Genomic DNA, 25,264 nt, shown 5'->3' with positions numbered 1-25,264 from the left:
AACTTAAAAATCTACATTCTATTAAATGTTCATGATACAGTTGCAAAGATATCATTTATGCTAGGCTAAGAAATCCCTTAGTAAACCTGTGATTGCAATTTTACAAAGATTAGCAACACATGGACAACCCCCACCCAATCACCAATTTTTAGAGAATATGGGTTAATAATGGGTTTACATTTGAAAGTATTTTTAAAGACTATTTTTGACATAGGTGATTTAAATGAAATTCTAATCTCAATGTTTATAATAGCTTTATAAACACAGACATGCTCATTTACATATCACCTGCACTTGCTTGGCTATGCTGTCAAATACTGCTAAAGACATTATGAACCACAATACCTTAAATATCCACTTTTTTTAAAAAACAGAAAACATTCTGACCCTTGCCATAAAATATGTTCTCTTATTACAGAGTATTTTAGAGACAAGAATTCATATTATATCCCAGGCTGGCCTGGAACTTACAGTATCGCCCAGGCTGGCCTCAAACTCATGGAAATACTTCTGCTTCAGAACCCAGGAAAGAATAAATAAAACTGATGACATATATAATAAAAGAATACAATACTGCTACAGATATCCTGCAGACACTCAGTCTGTGCCTTCTTCCTGAGAGCATAATTAGACTAGATCTGCAGGGACTGAAGCAAAGGCCATGAGGAGTGCCGCTTACTGATAGGGCTTATTCAGGTGACATTCTTGTACAACCTAGGGCCACGTGCCCACGTGTGGGACCACCCACAGGGAGATGGCTACTTCTACTCCAATCAGTAATTAAGAAGATGCCCCATATACATATATGTATGTATATATATATATATATATATATATGTGTGTGTGTGTGTGTGTGTGTGTACATACATACATATAGTACTAGTGCTTCTTCAAATATATATTTATTTATATATAATATATAATTTATAAATATATTTGAATATAGTTATACACACACATAATCAATGGCCTAAAAGTCAGCAGAATTAAAATATTTTATATTCTAAGACTTTTCTTACACTTAAATTTGTGTGTATAGACGTGTGTGTGTGTGAGTGAGTGAGTGTGTGTGCCTGCACATAGCCATAGTATAGGTGGAGATCACAGGATAATTTGTAGAAGTCAGTTTTCTCCTTCCACCATAGGTCCCTGGGATCGAGTAGGTCATCAGACTTTGTGACAAGCACCTTTTACCACTGAGCCATCCTGCTGGCTGGCACCCTGGAATTTCACAGATAACCAGTATCTACAAGTGAACAACTTTGATCCCAGCACTCTGGGAGGCAGAGGTGGGCTTGATCTACAGGGAGAGATCCAGGACAGCCAAGCCTACACAGAGAAACTCCGTCTCAACCCCTCCTCCCTCCCCCCAAAAAGAATATGAGCAGCCATCATCGTGTTCGCAGACTGTTAAAAGCAGTTCACTGGCAACAGTAAACTGAGGTCAGAGGAAGACCCATGTCTGTGAAAGAGCAAGCATCCCAGTGCTGATCTGAATCAAAACAGATAGAATGTTCTTATAATATTAGAAATTTTTATATCATATTGTGTAGTACTGTTTGGGATAAAGTCATATCTCTAGTCTCTTCAACAGGCTGTTTGTTCCCAGATGTAGACAGACTCTCCATTGTCTCTGTCCCAGAAGTTAACACACATGCCCACAGATTTGTTTATTCAGATTAAGAGTGACATCACTGGTTGGTTCCTTGGATCTTGCAGTATATTGTGACCCTCACTCAGAGTCACTGTCCACTGCAGCAGACAGAACACAGATTGCTAAGGGTGTGTTTGTCCAGAGATCTACCAACGTCTGGCAGAGAAATGAGCAGAAGTCTCAGGATGCAGTTTCCTCTGATTATGATTGTTCTTTATCAACCATCTCCTGCCATTACTTTAGTGGGGTCCCAGAAGCTATTGTCATTTTTAAAAATTGATAATAAATTCACAGGGCTAAAAAAAATTGAATAGTGATAGGTATACTATGCACAGCTTCACTTTCCTGTCACGTGTCTATTCTCTGTTCCCACGTGAGCAACTTTAGAAGCTTCTAGCATAAATGGTTGCACATCACCGCCCTATGTTACTTAATGATGGAATGTGTTAGGATAAATGCATTAAGTGATTCTGAAATTTTCCCAACATGATGAAGTACTTACGCAAACAGTGGTGCAAGACAGGTCGCTCAACACAGTGACCTTAAACACGGGTCTGCAAACCCACTGCTGGTGTAGCAGAGCTCACTTCTTTATAGGAAACTTCACAGGTAGACAGCACTTTATAATGCTGCAATATAGCAATAGTAATTAACAGTAATAGTATAATAAATACCATGCCAAATAATAGTTAATTATTATCATCATCAAGTATCATATACTGTATTTAGTTACATATGTGATTTTTAAAACATTTATTTTGTGTCTGTACGGAAGGCAAGGACATGTATCCCATGGTGCATTTGTGGAGGACAGGTTATGGGAGTCAGTTCTCTTCTTCCACCATGTAGATTCTGGGGATCAAACTTAGGTTGTCAGGATTGGTGACAGGCTCCTATACCTACGAAACCATCCACCAGGCCCTGCGTTTGCAGCAATCTGAAGGACTGGCAGTGCAGTCGGTTTCTTTAAATGAACATGAATAGCACTAGTTTGGGTTGTTTCGTGCAGACAGTGCCACAACAGATAACCTTTCACTTTACAGATGCAAGCACATTTCAAGACGCTGGCCTAGCAGGAGGGGATATATGTATTTGTAATTCTGGTAGACGTTGTCCAATTGTTTGACAAGGTATCTGAGTCCTTACCAACTACATGTGGAACTGCCTCATTACCAAGCAGACATCTTCCTTAGTTTGGACTTTACCAGCCTGACAGAGGACAGGTTAACTCGGTATTGCTGTAATTAACATTTATCTTGTTAATTACAAGGTGAAGCTGCCTTGTTTGTGTTAGTCAAGGTGTATAGAACAGAGCAAATGTAACAGACCTGAGGCAGCTGTCTTAGAAAGGCCTGCTTGTACAGCACTTGTCTGGCATATCGTTTTACTTCTGTAAAACTTTAAATGGGAGCAAAATTCTCTTAAATGCGTTTTGAACATAAAAGTAAAAAAAATACTAAAATAGTATAAAAGCAAAAATATTAATCAATAAAAATCAGGTAATATTTTATATACTTTTTATTCCTACAATTTTTTTCAGGAAAAAAATATAAATTAGACCAAGAATAGCCTTTATCTCAGAACTCGGGAGGCAGAGCCAGGCACTCTGTTAGTTCAAGGCTACCCTGCTCTACATAGCAAGTCCCAGGTCAATCAAGGCTACACAGTGAGACCTTATATCAATAAGTCAACTCATTGATAATTCTTTTAACAAATTAGTTCTGAAAAATCTTCCATATGTTGGCTATAAACTTTGAGCTAAGATAAGATGCCCAAATGGCCATTTGAGGTATAATTTCAACCATGACTTTTGTGGTGTTGTTCATTTAATGAGAAGTAGCTAAGGCCAAGTACAGGGGGTAGGGGCAGGGGGGTGCCCCTGTAATCCTGTGTTCTAGAGGCTGAGCCAGGAGGACTCCTGGCTGGAGCTGCATAGGAGCTACATACACACACACACACACACACACACACACACACACACACACACACACAGAGTAAGATTACCAAAAAGGTCACATATAAGAGGCATGAAAAATGAATTAAACAACAAATTTGACATTAAAAACTGCTAAAAATGAAGCATATGCAATGTATTGACCTTTTCTATGAGTTAAGGTCTAAACAATGAAATTGAAAATTACTGGCATTGATGTGGGGGAGTTTGTTTTGTGTCTTTGGTCAGAATTTTACTGATTTAAAATAGTTATAATTCAAATAGGAAATGTAATAAAAATAGACAAGAAATTTAAATAAAACCTTAGTCTTTTAAACCAGAGTTTAATTTGGGGGATTTTGACCTTGACAAATAGTATTTGAGATAAAATTGTGTGTTTAAGTCTTTATATTTAAATAAATGTCATTAAAACAGCCACTTTCCCCCGGAAAAAAATGGAGACATCGAAATCTGTTCAATTTGGAGAGAAGAAAAGAGCAATATGACAAATTTTGCTGACACACGCAGGCTAATGCTGTTCCGGCCTAAGTATAGTCATGCAGGGCTGTCCCACGGTTAACAGTGTCAGCATTTCTGTCAGGAACATGGTGTGCTTGAAAGAACTTACTGTAATTTACGTCTGGGATAAAAGCAAGCTATTGTTTCTGAACTCCAACTGAGGGCTGTTAACACAATAGGGAGAAACTACAGAAAACCATTTAGATATCTGGTTATATTTTTAGGTTCTTACATACTTAAAAAATTATAACTATCTAAAACTTAAAGAAATTTCCAAAGATGGAATAATAATTTTGCTTTTATCTACATAACTTTTTCTTTTTTCTTTTTTTTTAAGATTTATTTATTTATTATATGTAAGTACACTGTAGCTGTCTTCAGACACTCCAGAAGAGGGAGTCAGATCTTCTTACGGGTGGTTGTGAGCCACCATGTGGTTGCTTGGATTTGAACTCAGGACCTTCAGAAAAGCAGTCAGGTGCTCTTACCTGCTGAGCCATCTCACCAGCCCTACATAACTTTTTCAAATGTTCTGTATTTATGTAATTTATTCTAGTTTTATGCATAATTTCAGAATTAAATGAGAATTTAGTGTATCAAAATTTGTATTATTGGGCTGGGGCATAGCTCATTGGTAGAGTGTGTAATTTAGCATGTATAATTTCTGCATTCATGCTCTGGCAACAACAAAGAAACTTTATATTATCTCTTTCTAGGTTCTATTATTTGTCTCTAAGACATTGCATACTTAAACCATTCATGCAGTTGAGCCCTTTGGTGTACCCAGTGTTCTGAAGGAGTTTATACCATTGACGTGCCCCAAGGTGGCTGTGAGACACCAGATGTCAGTAACTTGTTTCAGGCGGTTTTTCTTTCTCCTTCACTTACCTGTTTAGTATATACACCCAGGACTGTAGCTGGGCGCATACTACAGGCAGCCCCCCAGCCCCCTAAAATAGATGGTTGCTCTTAGAGATCGGCTGTGAAGTAGCAGAAATATACCTTTTTTTGGGGGGGGGCGCCTCTTTTTAGGAAATGATTTCCCCTTACAATACACATTCTTTTTGAAAATTTACGATTACCCTAAAATATAAATGCCACCATGTAGCTTAATATCATTCCCTAAATGCACAGGTTCTGCAGGTGAACAGAGAGCAGAAGCAAATGGTGGCCCCAACTCTCCTGTAGATCACATCAAGGCTGATGTGAACTTGGTCGGGCCTATTCACATGGGGTTTTTATCAGGCTACCACTTGGTTCTTCATAAGACACAAAGTTCATTGCTTTATTGTCTGATATCCCTTTTGAAATTTACTTTTGAGATTATTATGCTGCCCTAGTTCGGTGTGTCTATATAGCAGAAATTTAACCCATAGAATATTGTAATTCTGAAAGAATTTGCATTTTTAATTTTCTATTTTTACTCATTAAAGGGAGGATGGTAAGTGAACTTCAAAAGTATGGTTCTTTTACTGTTTGTTTTTTTTTTTAACTTAATCCAGGGGAATTTGTTTTATTGTGACTTTTATCTTCCTAAGTTCTCATTCAGTGTGTTCCTGAGTGTGTGAAATCTGTTTTCTGCGAATCCTTGGTAGGATGACTAGAAACCTGTGAAAAATCGTGAAATTACCAAATACCATGTGATGTGTATAGTCTCTCTCCTCTCCACTGACAGCTCAATCAGGGGCAAGAATTTTCCAGGTTCAGGACCCCTTTAAAAATATTTTTTGAAAAGGTAAAAGCGTAATCATATAAATATAAAGGAACTTTCCAAAGATTGATAACTAATTAGTTATTAGGAAATCAATAAGATATCATAAACAGCTGAAAACTTCAAGCAACAGATACATACAGAGATATTAGGAATTCTGAAAAGATCCAATAAATAGATACAGAATTGATCAATATTTGTAGGTCACTAATCACTTGTGTCCCACCAGATAAAATGTATTTGAATTTCTGTAAGAAAGGTCCCTTGCAGTACTGTACATGGTCTGAAATTATGGACTTGTGAAATAGCACATCGAGCCTCCCTCCTCCCACCATGGACACCTGTACTTCCTGTGAGTCACAGGTTCCGGGAACTCAGGCTGGTTTTGAGCTCTCTTGGTGCTTCTCCCCAGGCCTCCCAAATGCCTGGACTATAGGTGCCATGTGCCTGGCTCCCAGCAATTTTTTTTTAAGTTTTTACACATTCCAAATTCTTTCATAATGTTTATAAATATCTTGTTCATGATTTTAGTAACCTCAAAAATCATTCATTTTTTTCAGTGCTGGAGATGTGAAGTAGGACTTGTTTATATGTATCACAACTACCATGTAATATATCCCCTTTAATTACACTTGTGTGTGCGCGTGTGCACATGCGTACCTGCACACACATGTCATGGCACACGTGTAGAGCCAACAGGTAGGAGTCAGTTGTCTCCTTTTCCTGTATGGGTTCCCGGAACTAACTAGGTTGTCAGGTTTAGCTGTGTCTTTATCAGCTGACTATCTTACTACGTGTTTTGTTTTGTTTTGTTTTGTTTTGTTTTGTTTTGTTTTGTTTTGTTTTGTTTTGTTTTGTTTGAGACAGGATCTCTCTGTTTGTCCTGGCTGTCTTGGAACTCACTGTATAGACCAGGCTGGCCTCAAACTCACAGATTTCTGCCTACCTTAACCTCCTGGGATGAAAGGTGTGCACCCCCACCACCTGGCTTAACTCGATGTTTTTAAATTACTAATTTTTTAGGTTGGCATGCAAAATTATGTTCTATTCTCACACCTTACACATGTGTGTCATACTTTGTCCTCAGTTGCTCCTCCCCGCACTGTTGTGCCCTGTGATCCCTAGACCCCTCCAGCTGGCTCCCTTTTCATTCCAGTTATCCCCACTTCTGCTTTCTTGTTACATGAATTCTCTTCTCTCAGGATCTCTTCCCCATGGGAGCATTCACGTGAGCACACACACTAACACACACACACACACACACACACATCCACACACTCACACACAGAAATGTATGCTAATAGATACACACAAATAAATAAGAGACCACTTGTGATATTTATCTTTCTGGATGTGGGTAGTTTTGTGTAGTATAATAATTTCCAGTTCCATTCACTTTCCTGCAAATGTCATGATGTCTATTGTGTATTTGTCCTACGTTTGTTTGTCCGTGTATTGATGGACAGCTAGGCTGATTGCATTGCCGTGCTACTGTGAATAGCAAATGGAATGGATATGCGCATATCAGTGTCTTCAGGCATGTGTCCAGAAGTGGTATGTCTGAGAGTACAGTAGCTCAGTGTTTAGTTTCTTGAGGACCCTACTGCTGATACCTGTGGTGGCTTCACAGGGTCATGCTTTAGCCATCAGTGAACTCCTCTCTCTCCACCTCCTCTTTGACCTTTGTCATCATTGTTTTCTTGATGTCTGGTGGTAGCCATTCTGATCAAGATGGGGTGGGTCTCAAAGCAGCTTTAATCTGCGTTTCCCTGATGGTTAAGTATGTTGAACACTTGGTGACTTCTCATTGGTTGATTTGCATCTTCTTTTGAGAATTATCTATTCTGTTCATCACCCCATTCACTGATAGGTCAGCAGTTCTCAACGTGTTGGTCACGACCCCTTTGGGGTCAAATGACCCTTTCACAGGGGCCTAAGACCATCATTAAACACAGAGATTTACATCACAATTCAAAACAGTGGAAAATTATAGTTATGAAGTAGCAACAAAAATAACCTATGGCTAGGGTTCACCACGACATGGGAAAGTGTGAGGGCGACAACATTAGGAAGGCTGAGAACCACTGGATTAGGTAATTTGGCTTTCTAATGTTTAATTTTTGCATGTTTAAAAAGGCTTTTTTAAATATTTATTTTTCGATTTTTTTTTTTAGCTTTATGTGAGTGTTTTGTCTATAAGAATGTATGTACACCACGTGCATGTAGTCATCTGTAACTGGAGTTACAGATGGTTGTGAGTCACTACATGGATGCTGGCAACTGAATGTGGGACCTCTGCAAGAGCTGCCAGTGCACTTCACTGCAGAGCTCTCTCTCCAACCCAGGCTTTTTGTTTGTGTTTTTTTAAAAAAAAAAAAAAGTTTTTAAATTTAAAAAAGACATTTTTATTTTGAGACAAGTTTTCAACAATTTGCCCTGGTCAGGCTGATCTTGAACCTGTGACCTTGCTCATGCCTATTGAGTAGCTAGGATTCAGTCTATGCTGTGCTACTCAGTTATTCTTGGCCAAAGAAGTGCTGGTGCAGGCTTATGTGAGTGAGGAAGTGTGTTGATACCACCATAAGTTTGTTCTTACAAGTCTTAGCCATTTAGCAATGAATCTATGAAAGTTACAACACTCACTTTGCTCTGAGACATTTCCTAAGAGTCTTGGAATGAAGTTTCCCAGGCCTCTTGGCTGTCAAAAGGACAGGAAACCACACCTAAGAAACTATCCCCCAGATTTCATGTGTAGTATGGACATTTAAGCCAATTCCTCTTGACTTGGAACCATCCAGTTTCCTGAGGTGCTTGGCCTGGTAGCCAAGGACATTCTTCAGGGTCTGTAAGCCAGGGACCAAGCCATTTGTCCTGAGTGTAGGCTTGGTTAGATGTAGGACCCATGAGTAGAAACAGCATAGTTCTGTAAGAATGGATAGACACTAGATAATTCAAATCAACAAAAATCAGATAATTCAAATTTTAATTTCAGTTTATGAAAGCAATATTTACTGAATTTTTGTAATATATAAATATCTTCTGAAGAGAAGGTTTTTTAAATATCAAAAGAATATAGCATAAAATATGAATAGTAGTCTAAGCAAATATCTATAACAATTGTCCCTCCATAGTTCATACAGTCCTGTGTTCTTCACGATTTGGGGTTACCAGTCTGCTTTCCTGTGTAGTCTTCTGAAGTGCAGTGAATGATGGGAAATCCTGACTCAAACCTTCAGTTATGAGTGAACGTTCTATAAATACCCATCATCTTAGAATCTTGTTCCCAAGAGTCTATTCTTTGAAGATTTAAGCCATACTTGTCATTTATTTCCTATGTGTCTCGGAGCCTTTGCCAAACATCCAATTAAAACAGAAACTATGTGGGAGATGTCTCTGAGCATAGAATGCGTGTGGTGCACTTTACTGTGTTTCTAATACTCAGTGCCCAGCTAAAAAGCCAGGTGTTTGTACTCCTGGCTCTGGGAGGCAGAGAGAGAAGGATCCTGGGGGCACACTGCTCCATCTCTCTAATCTAATTGGTGACCTCCTCCAGGTTCAGAAAATATGATCAAGAGAGGTTGAAGAAAAGCACTTCAAACTGCTGTCTGTCCTGTGTACACACTTGCACACATGCCTACACACATAAACACACACACACACACACACCATGCACAAGAAGGGAAACATGAGTCTTTTATATAGCAAATAATGGCTATAGTTAATTTCCTCCTGTTGTCATTAATATCACAACAGAGGAGGACAAAATCCTTTTCTGGCTTATGTTGAATAACTATTTCACATGGGTTTTGACTTGTATTTAAAATCTTTTATGGTAACAGGGCATGATGGTATGTACTGGTGACTATAGCAACTCAGGAGGCAGAGGCAAGAGGATCACACTAGCCCAGCTGTTCAAGAAAGGCATGATCCCATATTAAAGCAAACAAGCAAACACACGAACATATGGAGTCAAATATGTTGAGAAACCTCCAGGAGCATCTAGAGATTTTAATGTGATGAGTTCTACTCTAACTGCTGTCTTTATTTCTCTAATGAAATGACAGTGACTTTGAAGTATCCTTTTGGGGTATAAATGATATTTTGAGGGGTTTTTTTCTGTATTCAAGATTCAGTTTTGGGAAAGTAAAATTAAAACCTTATTGAAGAGGTTGGGCCATTTGGTTATAGCATCACGGTTGCTGAGAGAAGGTTCCTGGCTGTCTCTCTCCTCAGAGGAACAACGACATTTAAAATAAAAGTAGAAGGGAAGGCTATACAGAACCTTGGTCCCTGCCTCTCCCTCACTCCTCTTCCTCTTTCTTTTTGAGTTAATATTTTTCTTCCCATAAGTAGTCCAGGATGCAACTTCAGCATTAGGCACAGAAACACATCCTGGGCAGATGCTGCGTCACTGCTTTTCTGGTCTGGTCCAGGAAAGAACAGTGTTTCATCTGCTCTGAGAGCCCAGCTAGGGGGAACCGAGAACCAAGAACACACTTTACATGATAAGAAAATGAAATTCCAAAATTTCCAAAACAGCTCTTTTCATATTCAAACACCTTAGTTAGCCCCTGGCAACAGTTTCTTAGTAATAATGCTGAGGAGTTATTTGTATGTGTATCCATCATTTGTATTTCAAACGAATCAATACTCTTCATTGTGTTTCTGTTTCCAGCACAGCAGTTCTGAACCCATGTAAGGTCATCACCTTTGGCTTTGAGGTGAAAAGAAAAAAGCTGAGAACTGCTACTTTCAAGCAAAGCTACTTTTCTTTAAAAAACAGAAGTGCGTGCGTGCCCTCACGTGCATCTCTGTTGTTCTTAGCACAGTCTCCTCGCTTGCATCAGCTGTAGCTTTTGACCAAGTAGCTGATTTCTGTTTCACAAGGAAAACTAGGTTCAGGGCCATCTGGGGCTGTGAAGCATAAGAGACAGTTCAGTAGACAAGTTGCAGACACATCACACACCGATGTTCTGCCTTTACATATATACTTTTTAAAGTTTAGGTTTTTTACATTTCTTTATGGTGTGTGTGTGTGTGTGTGTGTGTGTGTGTGTGTGTGGTACAGCTTAAGTAGGGAGGTCAGAAGGCACCTGTAGACATCATTTCTGCTTCCGTCATGTTGTTCTGGGGACAGGGCTCAGGACATCAAGTTTGACAGCGTGTGCCTTTACGCTGGACCTTTATTTTTGCTTTGTTTTTAGATATGGGTCTCACTCTAACTTTGCTCCCTTGAATGATGCTAGGGATAAAACTCAGAGCATCCTGTATGCTGAGTGGGTTCTCACCACTGAGCTGTGCCCTCAGTACAGCTCACACAGCCTTTCTATAACCCACTAGAAGAGGCAAAATCTTCCTTAATATAGTGCAAATTCCTTATGCAAGAAACAGAAATGTAAGTACAAATTCAACTTAGTGAGTAATGTTTCAGTGATCCTACCCTATTTAAAATCAATTTAATTGGTTCAGAGTTTTAAGATACCTTTAAAAATTCTATTATAAAGCATAAATGATGGAAAATAACTATGGTTTAAGTAGAGCATCAAAATACTGATTTAGTTGAACAGTTTTACATTCATAAGTTTTCGGGTTTTGTTTGTTTGGTTTGGTTTGGTTTGGTTTGGTTTGGTTTTCAAGACAGGGTTTCTCTGTGTAACCTTGGTTGTCCTAGAATGCTGTGTAGATCAGGCTGGCCTCGAACTTATAGAGATCACCTGGCCCTGCCTCTCAAGTGCTGGGATTAAAGGCATGCACCACCACCGTCTAACATCCTTAAATTGTTTAACAATATGTAAGAGGAGCTAATAGTTTATTTGATCAATGAACCCATATAAGTTTAGGAAAAATAGGCCTAGGTCAAATATAATGTATGCATAGTGTACTCAGTATTCTTATTCAGAGAAAAGACAATCTGTTTTTATTAAGTCAAAATTAAGCTAATTTTTTTAATGTAGTACTTTATCTGCATATACACACTTGCATGCCAGAAGAGGGCATCAGATCCCTCTTATAGATGATCCTGAGCCAGCATGTGGTTGCTGGGAATTGGACTCAGGGCAGTCAGTGTTCTTTTTTTGTTGTTTTGTTTTGTTTTGTTTTGTTTTGTTTTGTTTTTCGAGACAGGGTTTCTCTGTGTAGCCCTGGGTGTCCTGGAACTCACTCTGTAGACTATGCTGACCTCAAACTCAGAAATCCACCTGCCTCTGCCTCCCAAGTGCTGAGAATAAAGGCGTGTGCCTCCACTGCCCGGCATGACAGTTCAGACTGCTGGGAGCCTCCAGGCACTTGCTGGGATGTGAACCAGGGTCCTTTGCATCTGCAGTGAGTGCTCTTAACCGCTGAGCTACGGCTGCAGCACGCAGTCAGTGTTCTAACAAAGATCTATTAATATAACTTGAGTTCTTAACATGTTTCTTGGTTTTGATGATAATAATTTAATTAAATTCATTAATATTTAAGATATTAGAATACTAGGTATATTTCCTATTGTCCTTCAATGGACATTTAGGACTGTTCAGAATATATATCAGGCAGCATAGAGTTCCTTGAATTTGATTTTATACTCTAATTATCTCCTCTGTGGATAGATCCTTTATCCCCACTTCATCCCCTCTCTCTCTCCCAATGAAGATAATCTTGAGTGTCAACTACCTGCTTAAATATTTGGATAGTTGAGCCAGGGCCTTCCTCATGATCTTACTAATGGGAAGTAAACTGTTAAACCCAAGTAAACCACAGCCACCACCAATGAAACCCATGGCATAAATGATAGAGGATGTGAGGTCCAGAACTATGAAGGGAACCAGCCAATCTGAAGCTCTGCTCCCTTAGATTCACCTCTGAGAACTAGGAGAATATGCTCAAGTGTGCAGTCTGCCCCAGCCGGGCCTGGTGTGCAGTCCTTTCTGGCTTCTAAGGACCAGTGCGCAGGCTTCTGTGACACCTCAGTTGATCTCACTCTACCCAATGAGTCTACTGAGCATTTCAGCAAGTAGTCTAAATGTTTTAAAATTTATAAAAGAGAAAATCAGATTTTCACAAATATTAAAAAAAAAAAAAAACCATGAGCATGCATTAGAATTTTATTTGAAGAACTGCTTACTTACAAGGAGACCAAAAGATGTTGCAACTGACTCAGAAAAATTCAGTACTGTGCACACATGTGAATAGACATGAAATTGATGTGGGCCCACACAGCCATCTGTTGTCGCATACCAAGCAGGCTGCATCGGCATTCTCCTAAGGTTTACGGGTTACAGAGTTGTAAAGTAGCTCAAAGGTGAAAGGACAGGCCTCTGTGGAGTTGGATAATCAGAAGGAGATGTTTGCCTTGTGTCTGGGAGCCTGTTTTGTGGATGATGTCAAAGTCTTTCTCTGAAAAGCAATCTACACAGGAGCCTTGTAGCCTTTGGCATCTTGGGCAGCTTGGTCATTTAGACACCAAGGCAGCCAAGTAGGACTTCTGACCAGAACTTGCAGAGTTGAAGCAGCAAGAGTGGAGGAGAGGTTTGTCTTCATCTGTACCTGCACCACTAGCTGGGCGAGGCCCTGTGGGCTGTCCTGCTTTCCTCTCAGTCTTGTGATTTATCCAGAGATCAGCGCCAACAAGTACACTGCATCAGCTTTGTGATTGGAGCATTATCTGGTGGAACAGTTAGCTACAGTGGCTGAGTGAGCTCTGGCTTTACCAGGATCCTGGCAAACAGTAGGTTGCTCGTGTGATCACAAGACCCAACCAGAGTGGCAGCAATAGCAGTGGTATTCTTGGGCAGGTAGAAACATTTGCTGGGTGATTGTACAGATTGAGTTCCATTTAGGAAATGTGGTTTAGAAACACAAATGCAGTCTGTGGAAAACTAGCTGTGCAAAAATGAGATGAAGGAAGCCACGTCTACAGCATTGCTGCGTTTGGCACATCATCTTGTTTACGTGTAGACTGTTGTTTTGTCTCAGCATTCTTGGCCCCCATCTGACTTAGTCAGTGTTCCATTGCTGTGGAGAGACACTGTGACCATGGCAACTCTTATAAAAGAAAGCATTTAACTGAAGCTTGCTTCTAGTTTCAGAGGTTTAGTTCATTAGCAGCATGGTAAGAAACATGGCAGCACACAGGCAGGCATGGGCTAGAGAATCAGCTGAGTGTTCTACATCCAGATCAGCAGGCAGCAGGAAGAGAGACAGACAGAGAGACAGAGAGACAGAGAGAGAGAGACAGAGAGAGAGATGAGACAGAGTCTGGGCCTGGGCCTGGGCCTGTATTGGGCCTTTGAAACTTCAAAGTCCACCCCAGTGACACACTACCTCCAACAAGGCCACACATACTAATCCTTCCCAAGTTGTGCCACTCCTGGTGACTAAGCATTCAAATATATGAGCTTATTCTTGAGGCCATTCTTACTCAAACCAGCACACCACCGTATGTTTTACCAAATTCTTTTTAAAGGGAATTTCAGAATTTTGTGACTCACTTTATTAACCACAGAAAATGTTAAGGTTTTTTTGTTTTTGTTTTAAGGTCAGTTTTTGGCATGCCTTATGGATAAGATTTGACCTTTGCATCTCTAAATTTAGTAGAAGGTTGTATTTCAAGGAAAATAGCCAAAACACCTTTGATATTAAATAGAGCTGAACCCCTTTTGCTTTTATCTTTGACAGTACGTCATAAGCTTTATTAAACATCTGGAATTAGGCTAATCTTTAGAACACCTTTATGGAGCAGAAATAACAACCTCAGTGCTTATAATAGAACAAATGCAAATTCATCCAGCAGCTGCTCCGTTTATGCATTTTGTTAATGCTTTTTATTTTAGTAACCTTACTTCTGATTACAGACTCCCTCATTAGTGTCCTCAGCAGAAATTACGGATGCATCTCTCACAACCTCAGTGTTCAGAACAAAACTTAAGAGCATACGTCTTCAGACCCCCTGGCTTTGCCTGGTGACACCTCCAGAAAAAGTTTCATTATCTACAAGCCTTACTTTCTACACAGGAATGCTAGCAGTCGTAACTTGTGCATAGATCTAATGCTTAACTTCTTTTGTCAGGAAGTGAACTGTTGCTGACTTCTCTTTGTCTTATTCCAAGTTGGGTCATGAGATTTTCCCTGCAGCCTGGGAAGGTAAGATGCCAGCATTAACACTGTGCATTTAAAACTGTGGTTTAGCTACTCCAGTCTTTCTAGATGTTCCTACGAACCCTTAAAAGACATGAACAGGGAAAATCTCTGAAGTTGGAAGGCCCATTTATATATTATTTATTTTTAAATATATTCTATATACTGAAAATATTACTTAAAAGAAAAAGTGACAGCAATTGTTCTGTATAAATAATATATATATATGTCTATATATACATTGTCTTTAAGATATAAGTAATGAAAAAAAAATATATATTTATTTGTTTGGGACTGAGTCTCATGTAGCCTAGGATGACCTCAAACTTCACAGTGTAACTGAGGTTACCCTTGAACTTTTTTTTCTCAGATTTATTTATTTTATTTCATGTGTGGGTGTTTTATCAGCATGTGTCTGGACACCATGCACCATGCCTGAAGAAGCCAAAAAAGGATGTCAGCTCCCCTGGAACTGTAGTGACAGATGGTTGTGGACTGCCACGGGAGTTCTGGGGATCTAACTGGGGTCCTCTGGAAGAGCAGCCAGTGGTGCCCTTCGCCTTTGAGCTAGCTCCAGCCCAGCCCTTGAACTCTTTACCCCCACATCTCCATCCCCACCCCACCCCCGTTCTGAATGCTGCCATTGTAGGCATGAGCACCTAGTATGCATACTTTTTATTTTTAGTTTTACTTCATTTTCCAACCTTTTAAGAAGTAATAGACTTTATTTCAGGGGGTAACTTTTAGAATTTTCTCCTTAAACATATTTTCGATGTTAGCAAAATGGAGAAGGAAGAGAGTGGGACTTCAATAAATTATTTTGTTTGTGGGGGAGGGGGAGCTAACGTAACGATCACAGAGGTTTGTCTCAGGCTTGTGCGTCATGCGAAGCGTTCTCTGGGTCCTCCTCTTCCAGTGTTCACCAGGGCAGACCGGCTTGTGCACGCTCGGTGACAAAGGTTGTGCTTATGGCTTGCGACTCGCTCATTCCGTGCTTACAGCACTTCTGTGTTTTGCTGGACTTTGGCTACTTTCAGCAGATATTTGAAATTTTCAGTGATTTACTTAAAGTAAAATTTACAAACCCCCATAACCTAATGGCAAATGTGGATGGTTCTCCGAGTGGACTGTGTTGCTGCTCCCTGAAATGCATCCCACACATGAGTTAGCTAGCTAACAGTCAGTCGTGAAGAACTCTAAAATTTGCTTTTTAACTAGACTTAAATCAGGCTGGCCCACTTGAGGTACTCATAATTATCAGTCCTCAATGGTACAAATGTCACACACTTGACATAAATAGCTATTTTTACAAGAGTGGGTATTGACTAAATATCTCTAGGCATAATCAAGCTAGAGATGTTCAATGCTTTTGTGGCACCAGGTAATGAGAGTGGCAAAGGTTGCCAGCCAGTCGTCTCTGAGTTCTGGCCTATGCAAACCCGTGGCATCTGATAGGGTTTGGGCTATGTGTTTGTATGTAAGTTAGCCTTGGACTAAGTGGACCCAAACCATGTCAGTGTATTTTCTTGAACTCTTGTAAAGGTTTTATTTTTGGTTTGTTCTCAATTTTTATGAGTTTCCTGCTGAACTTTGATTGTCACATGGAGTTCATGAAGTTGGGACAGCTCTGGTGTCTCAGTGTTAGGATTCTTCCTTCTGGCAGCTCTGTCCAAGTGGAATGGCACTGGAGTTGAGGGGCTTTTAAGGGGTGGTGGTGGTGGTGGTGGTTCTTCTATAGTAGTAATAGTAGCATCTTCATTAGCCACCATGCTCCTCCTAGTTTCTTACCTGGAGCCTGGCATTTGAAAAGAGACTACTCATGTTCCTATCTCACCTGGGCAGCATCCTGCTGTCCTTGGCACTAGCAGATGTCTTGATCAATCATGAAAATAACTAAGTGAAAGAAATAAGGCAGGGGTTACCACTTTGGCTTCATGTTGTAAAGCTTAAGTGGCACGCAGCAAGATCAGGCCACATGACAGCTACATATCTAGTTTTCTCTAGCCTGAAGTCCAGTGTTCATTTTTTGGAACACAGCCACATCTGTTCAGGATTCACAACTTCTTGGTTCCTGTGGCTTGGTTTCTGTTTGTTTTGCTTTTAAAGGGGGTCACCTCAAATATTCCAGTCTGGCCTTGAACTCACAGCAATCCTCCTGTCTGAGGCTCACAGGTAAGAGTTTGGTTCCTTTATTCTTGATGAAAACCTTCAGTATCATAGCTACTTTCCCTGAACACTAAAATCAGATGAACTTTTCTCATGTCAAAGTACACTAAACGTGGCTTCAAAGCTTCTGGTGACACTCTTCGGTGCACCTAGAAAACTGTTGTACAACATGGATTCTGAGTCGTCACTGGGCAACTGTACACATTCTGGCGTTAATCTTCAGTTCCAGGAAAGTACGTTAGCTCTTGACGTCCATCAAATTAGATGACACAACCTTTGGGACTTGACAGCCTGTAAAGAAGCAAAGGCCAGGGATCCGTTAGCAAGAGTTACTTACATAAAAACAGAGGCTGCTTAGCTCTGCACAAATGCTGCTGTGACACTTGACCTTCGACTCACGCTAGCTCAACTCCATGTCCACTGTCTCTACTCTGCCGTCCCTGACTTACGTTTGCTTGAAATGGAACATTTGTGTTACAGCTGAAGCCATAACATTTTCATAAGTTACCCGGAGCACCACTGGATGGGCAGCGTTCCCTTATTTATATGATAATTACCTAGAAAAACAAAATTCACTTGTAGGTTAGTCACGCAGTACAATGTGTCTGTTCCTTTCTCCAAGTTCAAATTTAATGAGGTAAAGAATAACAACATTTTTTGATGTTATTTTGCTTAAAATTTCCACCAGCATGTTACTTTTTCCCAGATGTGGATGGTAGAGAACTCGGCTGATCGTTTCTCTCTCCCGCCTCTTTCTGTTTGCTTCAATCCTGACTGATCGCTGAGCTGCACACTAACCATTCCTGGACTATGCCAGGCATTCTTTCAGTGGCTAAAATTTTTTAAAATAAAACAAAGCAAAGCAAAAAAACCCCACCTCTGTAAGGCATATATGGTAACTTAATTCTATTTAAGTACAAAAATAAACTTTTTTATTAGATATTTTCTTTATTACTTTTCAAATGTTATCCCTTTTCCTGGTTTCCCCTCCGAAAATCCCCTATTCCCTACCCCTCCCCCTGCTCACCAACCCACCCACTCCTGCTTCCTGGCCCAAGCATTCCCCTATCCTGGGGCATAGAGCCTTCACAGGACCAAGGGCCACTCCTCCCATTGATGACCCACTAGGCCATCCTCTGCTACATATGCAGCTAGAGCCATGAGTCCCACCATGTGTATGCTTTGGTTTGTGGTTTAGTCTCAGGGAGCTCTCCGGGTACTGGTTAGTTCATATTGTTGTTCCTCCTATGGGGCTGCAAACCCCTTCAGTTCCTTAGGTCCTTTCTTTAACTCCTTCATTGGGGACCCTGGGCTCTGTCCACTGGATGACTGTGAGCATCCACTTTTATATTTGTCAGGCTCTGGCAGAGCCTCTTAGGAGACAGCTATATCAGGATCCTGTCAGCAAGCTCTTGTCGGCCTCTATAATAGTGTCTTGATTTGGTGGTTGTAGATGGGGTGGATCCCGAGGTGGGGCAGTCTCTAGATGGTCATTTCTTCAGTCTGTGCTCCAAAAATAATCTTAAGGAAATTGTGAGAGAGTTTTTATTTATATTTATGTGCATCTCAACAACTCTTGGGAGTGAATGCAGAGCAGGGTTTTATCTTTTGGAAAGCTGCCTTTCCTGTGTTTGTTTTGCACTGTGTGTATTGGCTGTGACAGGCCCACTGGGTTTCTTTCTAGGGGATTTATCAATCCCTTCCACCCTCCACCCTTTTCACCTAAGAAACCTCTCCCTGACCCCAGATATATACGTGTATAAAATTGGAATACATGCCAAGAATTTACTGATAATGGTAAGAACATTTATTTTTAAAACAATTCTTTGCTAAAATAATTTAGTTATTTGTTGGTGATATTAGTTATATTTATTAGTGATAAAAAGCAAATTTACATATTTGATACTGAATGCCAGGAAGCATCTCCAGCACTTTTCAAGGCTGATGGGTATTTTATGATCCTCTGTCACCATGAGGTATAGTGTGGAACAGCAGAAGCATGTTAGGGCCATTGCAGAAACTACTAGACATTCTGCCCTAATGCCAAGCCAAAATTCATTTAGTTATTTTTTTAATTTAAAAGTTAGTAACTTAAATAGCAATTTTAAATTCAAAGGTTCTGACAATAATCCAAAGATATACTCTTTTGATGTTTTCATGCTAAGGAATGGCAAGCAGAATATATCAAAGCCTTTGTTTCCCACAATTAAACCATTATGTTTTTATAATAGAAAACTTTGCATGTATAGTAAAAACACTGCAGTTCACAGTGTACAGTGGTCTTAAATCTGAGCCGAGGTGTAACTGGCAGCATCTGTCAGGATTGTGTGGTGACAACATACACAGCATAAAGTGTGTGTGGAGTGTGTTCAGGAAGAAGCTGCAGGGACAGGCTGTCCTGCAGGGAGATAAGCTCAGCAGAGTCACCATGGACTCAGTTTAACTTGGAATTGTGTTTGGGACTTGGTATATTCAGATATCTTTTATTGTTGCCAAATTTTCTATAACCCCACACGCTCAGTTATATGACCTCTGTGACCTCACATAAGGTTATGAACTGTAGTTTATGAAGCTGTATTCTGAAGAATAAGTGTGTGTGTGTGTGTGTGTGTGTGTGTGTGTGTGTGCTGTCTGCATTTTTGTCTGCATCTTTGTCTGACTGTCAGTCCTGGGAAGTGGAAATAAAACTAGAGAAGAACAATGTGAACTTTCATTTCTCTTTTCCTCTCATGTGTATTTAATTGAACCCATGGGAATGACAATCCTTTCATTTTTTATTCATTTATTTATTTTATGTGTATGATTGATTTGTCTGCATGTCTGTCTTTCTGCACTCCATGTATGCCTGGTGCTGTCAGAGACCAAAAGAAAGGGATGTAATTACAGATGGTTGTGAGCCTCCATGTGGGTGCTGAGAATTAAACCCAGGTTCTCTGGAAGAGCAGCCAGTGCTCTTAATCACTGAGCCATCTCTTCCCATAGACAAGATAGTATTTTAATGCTTATACTGTAAGTAATTATGAGTTTTTCCCAAATATCTTTCACGTGGTGTTTTGTACCCTGTCCTTAGGGTCCCTTTCCTTGTCTCCACACACCACTCTTTGCAGCAGTGTCATAGGATTATTGTATTGCCTGACGTCCCCACAAAGCCAACAGCAGTAACCTCCTGTCTGCATCAGGGTGGCATGAGGATTATAAAACGTCTGCTCTTTGGTCAGTTCACCCTCTGTGCTGAACTGTCCTTTGCATATGTAAGCTGCTAGTTCTCCTGTCGGGTTAGTTGTTAAACCAGACATTAGCTCACATCTAGCCCTCTAGGCCTGTTGTCCTCATTAGCACAGTGTAGGAGGCAGGGAGAATAAATGTCTAAATGCTCACCTACTCTGAAAAGAGACAAGGAGGAAAACTAGTTTTATAAAACCAACCTTTACAAATTTTTTTTGTAAAAAAAATAGTTTAAAGTATGTACCTGTGTCCGTACATGCTCGTTTTTATATAGCATTGTGAGTATATATACATTGTGAATTTCCTATATAACTTCTGGCTTTACTTTATAGACAAATGCTCATATTAAAAAGAAAAATTTGTTTTGAAATAGAGTTTGACACTCCAGGATGGGCTGGCCTAAAATTCACCATGTAGCCCAGGCTGGCCTTGAATCTGAGTCAATCCTCCTGCCTCAGTTTCCCAAGTACTAGGACGACAGATGCGTGCCAACATTTCCAGCTAAATTATTTTTATTTTACATTAAACTGTAATACAAATGGATGGAACTCCAAAGAGCATAATTCTTGTTAATGTGCAGTAATCCTTTGAACACGTTAACATGGAAAAACAGCTAACTGGCCATATCAAAGACTGCTTCTTGTGGTATTCTTTGCTTTTTCATGTTGTCTCTGCAGAAAAATAGAAATGCTGTTAGTGAAGTTGGTGAAAGTTTAAGAAGGCATTTTTGAACAGTAGGGAAGAGATGTAATATAGAATAACTCAGGGTTTGGAAGAAGTAATTTTGAGGAAAAAGTTGCAATCATCTATACATCTACATAAAATATAATAAAATAAATTGTAGATGAAGTTGATTTATATATGGATAGTTACCCCCCTGGAAATGTAGACTTTAAGCCTTGGTGGCATGTACCTGCAGTACTTGAAAAGCTGAGGCAGGAGGATCACTGGAGGAGGGGGTTGAGGACACCTAGAGGAACAGCATTGCAAGACCCTTCTGTAAAAGTTGGCGGACAGAGAAGTCAAACCCAGAAGGCATTAGCACTGCCCGCACGTGGAGTCTGAGTGGTACCCGATCCCTCCAGACTCTAAGCTGCTGAAGGACTCTAAAGGAGGCAAGTGTAAAGTAATGCATTTGTCGGTAGCCGTGGCTCTAAGTGCACCACATCGAGCAAGTTTGCTCCTCGTTGACAATCTGAAAAGCAGAGACCTTTCCCGTCCTACTGGATATTGTCCACACCACTGTGTGATCTTTATCTAAACTTTTATCCTGTAGGTGCATTGAAAATTATACCGGAGCTCGTTGTGAAGAGGTTTTTCTCCCAAGCTCCAGCATCCAGAGCAAAAGTAACCTGTCGGCAGCTTTCTTGGTGCTGGCGGTCCTCGTCACTCTTACCATCGCTGCGCTCTGCTTCCTGTGCAGGTAACTGAAGCAGAACTGACCCTCAGAAAGAGGAAAGCCATGCGCAAAGCAGAGGCCGCTAAGAAACATGCTCTTTGTTTCTAGTGTTTCTGCAGATACTGTTTTATATCTGGCGTTATCTCTCTAATACAATTATGTTATAAACGAGTAAGTCGCTTTGAAAGTATCGTAAGCAGTTTTACCTCCTTCTTTGTCACCGTCGACGTCATTTGCCTTGCTATCTCTGAGCTAGGTGGACCCACGCTCACTGCAGGGCTGTGCTTAAGTCACTTGATTTTTTTTTTTTAAGTATTTGGGTGAGGTGTTTCTTAGTAAGTTTTGAATATGAAAAGCAAAGTGACTCCGCCATTGCTTTAGAAGCCTAAGGTACCTGGCTGAGGTCTATCTTACCATGTGCTAGGCATAATGAACATAGCAGCCAACAAGGTAGAAATATCACCTAAATTTATGGGCTATTTAAATCTAGAGAGACAGATAAAGAAACAAAAAGTTAAATTGGAGAAACTGGTGACTCCTAAGAGAAACAAAAGGAAAAATTACATGTTGCAAGGCTATATATCAAAGATTACTTGTATTGATTCCTTTTGATTTTCCTTCATGTTTTTGGAAAAAGGTTTTTAAAAGGGGAATTAAGTTTACTAGTTATTTGTATTAATAAGTATTAAATGTGCACTGGTTTCTCTCATGTGACTGTGAAAATGGAGTTTGATAGTCATCATAAACCAAGTTGGCTTGAGAAATTAATATTCCAAGAATAGGATGTCGATAATATCTCATAAACCCTGATTAAAATTTGGAGGGACTTTGTTCCTTTAAAAGATGTGTTGTTGCACATTTTATTTCAAAGTATCATTTAGTAGATGTTATCTCATAATTTTTGCATCTGAATGCTTCAGATACAAAGAGTTACAAGCTCATTACACCAGACTGTGTTTCCCAGGTGGTCTGCCATTCCCACATGCCCTGTCTTACTGTGACCCTGCTACACTGGTCTGTGTCGTTCAGTGATAGTGTGCTTGTCTAACAGGCATGAGGTTCTGGGTTCAAGCCATCGAACTGTGATAAGAAATAGTTTATTTCTTTAGGCAGGCACTGTGATGACTGATTGTGTAAATGCTACAGGTAAGAACACAGACTTTAAATGGACTAAAAGCTCCATCTAAGAACCAGGGAATAGCTCGTAACAAACCTAAGCAGAGAAAACAAGCCGCTCCAGCTGGATTCCTAGCCAGCAGCAACTGCTGGTCATTTGAGTGAGGGACCCTAGACATCCTGCTCATTGGAACCTTTAGTTGGCTTGGATTATCTGCTGGTCGCTTGCAATTACACAGAGGACACCCAGGTTAGAAAAAGGAAAAAAAGTTCGGCTGTTGTCTTAGTCAGGGTTTCTATTCCTGCACAAACATCATGACCAAGAAGCAAGTTGGGGAGGAAAGGGTTTATTCAGCTTACATTTCCATATTGCTGTTGATCACCCAAGGATGCAGGACTAGGAACTCAAGCAGGTCAGAAAGCAGGAGCTGATGCAGAAGCCATGGAGGGATGTTCTTTACTGGCTTGCTTCCCCTGGCTTGCTCAGCCTGCTTTCTTATAGAATCCAAAACTACCAGCCCAGAGATGGTCCCACCTACAAGGGGCCTCTCCCCCTTGATCACTAATTGAGAAAATGCCCCACAGCTGAATCTCATGGGGCATTTCCACAACTGAAGCTCCTTTCTCTGTGATAACTCCGGCTGTGTCAAGTTGACACAAAGCTAGCCAGTACAGCTGTCAACCAGTAAAATCATGAGAAAGAAAATTTTAATCTACTGTGTTGAGGGTAGCATATTATGAAAGTATTAAATGAGCCACCTTGGTTTGCCCTTCACTGTAAAACATTTTGGAAAAACTGAATGATCCCTCTGTGTATGTTTCCCAGTAAAATATACTAAGAGAAAGAGCAGCTTAACTAATTCTAATTTCTCATTATTTATATTAATATTGACTTGGAAATAGATTTTTATCTTCTTCTATTGATTGGGCTATTCTGTGTAGTAAGTCTTCTAATTTACTATGGCTTGAATTTGTTCTTCAGATTTCATGTACTAGAAACAACTTCCCCAAAGCCCTATGTTAATGGTATTTGAAATGTTGGGTTTTTGAGTGGTGATTGGGCCATGTGGGCTCTGCAGAATGAATGATGTAACCTTAATAGTTTAATCACTTAAAAACAAAAGCTTTCTTATTCATAGTATATAGTCCTTATGGGTTAGCACGCAGATTGGTAGTGTTAATCATCGTCGTAAGGACTCAAGCTACAAAGCTGCCATCACAAGTGCTGTTGGTTGCCATGCAAGAGGTAAAAGAGCTCCAGGGTACCTCACACTCAAAATGACCATCCTGAAGTGACACAGACACTCTGACAGAATTCCTTTCACAGGCCTACTCAGTTACAAAGAGCTATAGTAAATGCAGCTCACCCATGTGCTGAGTAGAAAGCCAGAAGCAGGTGTCACATAGACTAACTGTTGAATTTGTAAAGGAAGTGATATATCCCAAATGTACTGAGTGACATAGAGTGATAAAATTTTAATAAAAGAGCAAAATACAGTTGTTCTATAGACTGGAGGCAGAACTCAGAAATATTGTGATCTAAAGCCAGGTGTAGTAGTTTGTGTTTGTAATTCTAGCTCTGGAAAGGCAGAGGCATGAGGAATGTTACAAGTTTAAGGCCAGCCTGGGTTACATAGTAGATTTAAGGCCAGTCTGATTTATAGAGTGAACCCTGGTGGACAAGGAAGAAAATTCTAATCTGCAGTGCTCTATACTATTCTGAATGATAACTTTTGGCCGGGGCATAGTGGCCAAATTACAACTGTAATCCTAATACTTGGGAGGTTCATGCAGGAGGATTGCTGTGACATCCAGGCAACCTTGTTTACTAGAGGAAACCCTGGCTCAAAAAGAAGCCTCAAAAGCCTACACATAGGAAGTACAGGGAGATAGGTACGAGGAGTGGAAGAATGTATAAGGATGATTGGTATTCATTGAAAAAGAAACCTCCAAGCCAGTGGCCCAAGGCAAGCAAGCCTCTACCACTTAGAGAAAGCCTGCCTCAAAATAAAAGACAAAAAGAAAAGGAAAAAACCCCTCTAATCGCAAATGCTAAATGGATTTTAATACTGAGTCAATAGTATTTCTAATGTCTACTCAGGGAAAGCTTAAGAGTATCAAGTAGTCCAGACTGGAAATAGTCTCAGCTGATGGACAGAAGGGAGTACAGATCAGCTCTTAAGGAAGCTACTGGCATTCTTTACTTTGTAAGTCGTCGCACAGTATAAGGTTACCTACTGACTTGGAAAAAGAGAGGCTCTACCAATTGGAACACTCTAAACTCACAAATCTTGGGAAAACCAGATAATAATCTCTTCTGATTTTAAGCATGTCTTCCAAAATAGCATGCTGGGGGGGGGGTCAGCTGAGCAGATAGCATGCTGGGGGAGGGGGGTCAGCTGACCAATCTGCTCAAAATAGCATGGG

The 25,264-nt window shown here is 40.2% G+C and overlaps 1 protein-coding gene across 2 annotated transcripts in view; it reads left to right on the top strand.

Moving 5' to 3' along the window:
- Nrg4 (neuregulin 4) overlaps nt 1-25,264 on the top strand; it is a 105,539-nt gene that overhangs the window by 60,623 nt on the left and 19,652 nt on the right. Inside the window, exons 1-2 of one of the 2 annotated variants that reach the window (XR_003844649.1) lie at nt 14,864-14,937; nt 21,599-21,745. Coding sequence is in view for 1 of the 2 variants with exons in the window: in XM_021207791.2 (XP_021063450.2) it covers nt 21,599-21,745 (147 nt within the window). In the remaining variant the exon portion in view is untranslated. Of the gene's footprint in view, nt 1-14,863; nt 14,938-21,598; nt 21,746-25,264 lie in introns of those variants that run through there. The other variant, XM_021207791.2, reaches the window with a different exon arrangement.

Source organism: Mus pahari, chromosome 10, assembly GCF_900095145.1.
Source record: "Mus pahari chromosome 10, PAHARI_EIJ_v1.1, whole genome shotgun sequence".
NCBI classification, from domain to species: Eukaryota; Metazoa; Chordata; class Mammalia; order Rodentia; family Muridae; genus Mus; species Mus pahari.
The sequence above is the reverse complement of the archived record's forward strand: the minus strand, read 5'-3'. Positions and strand labels throughout refer to the sequence as shown.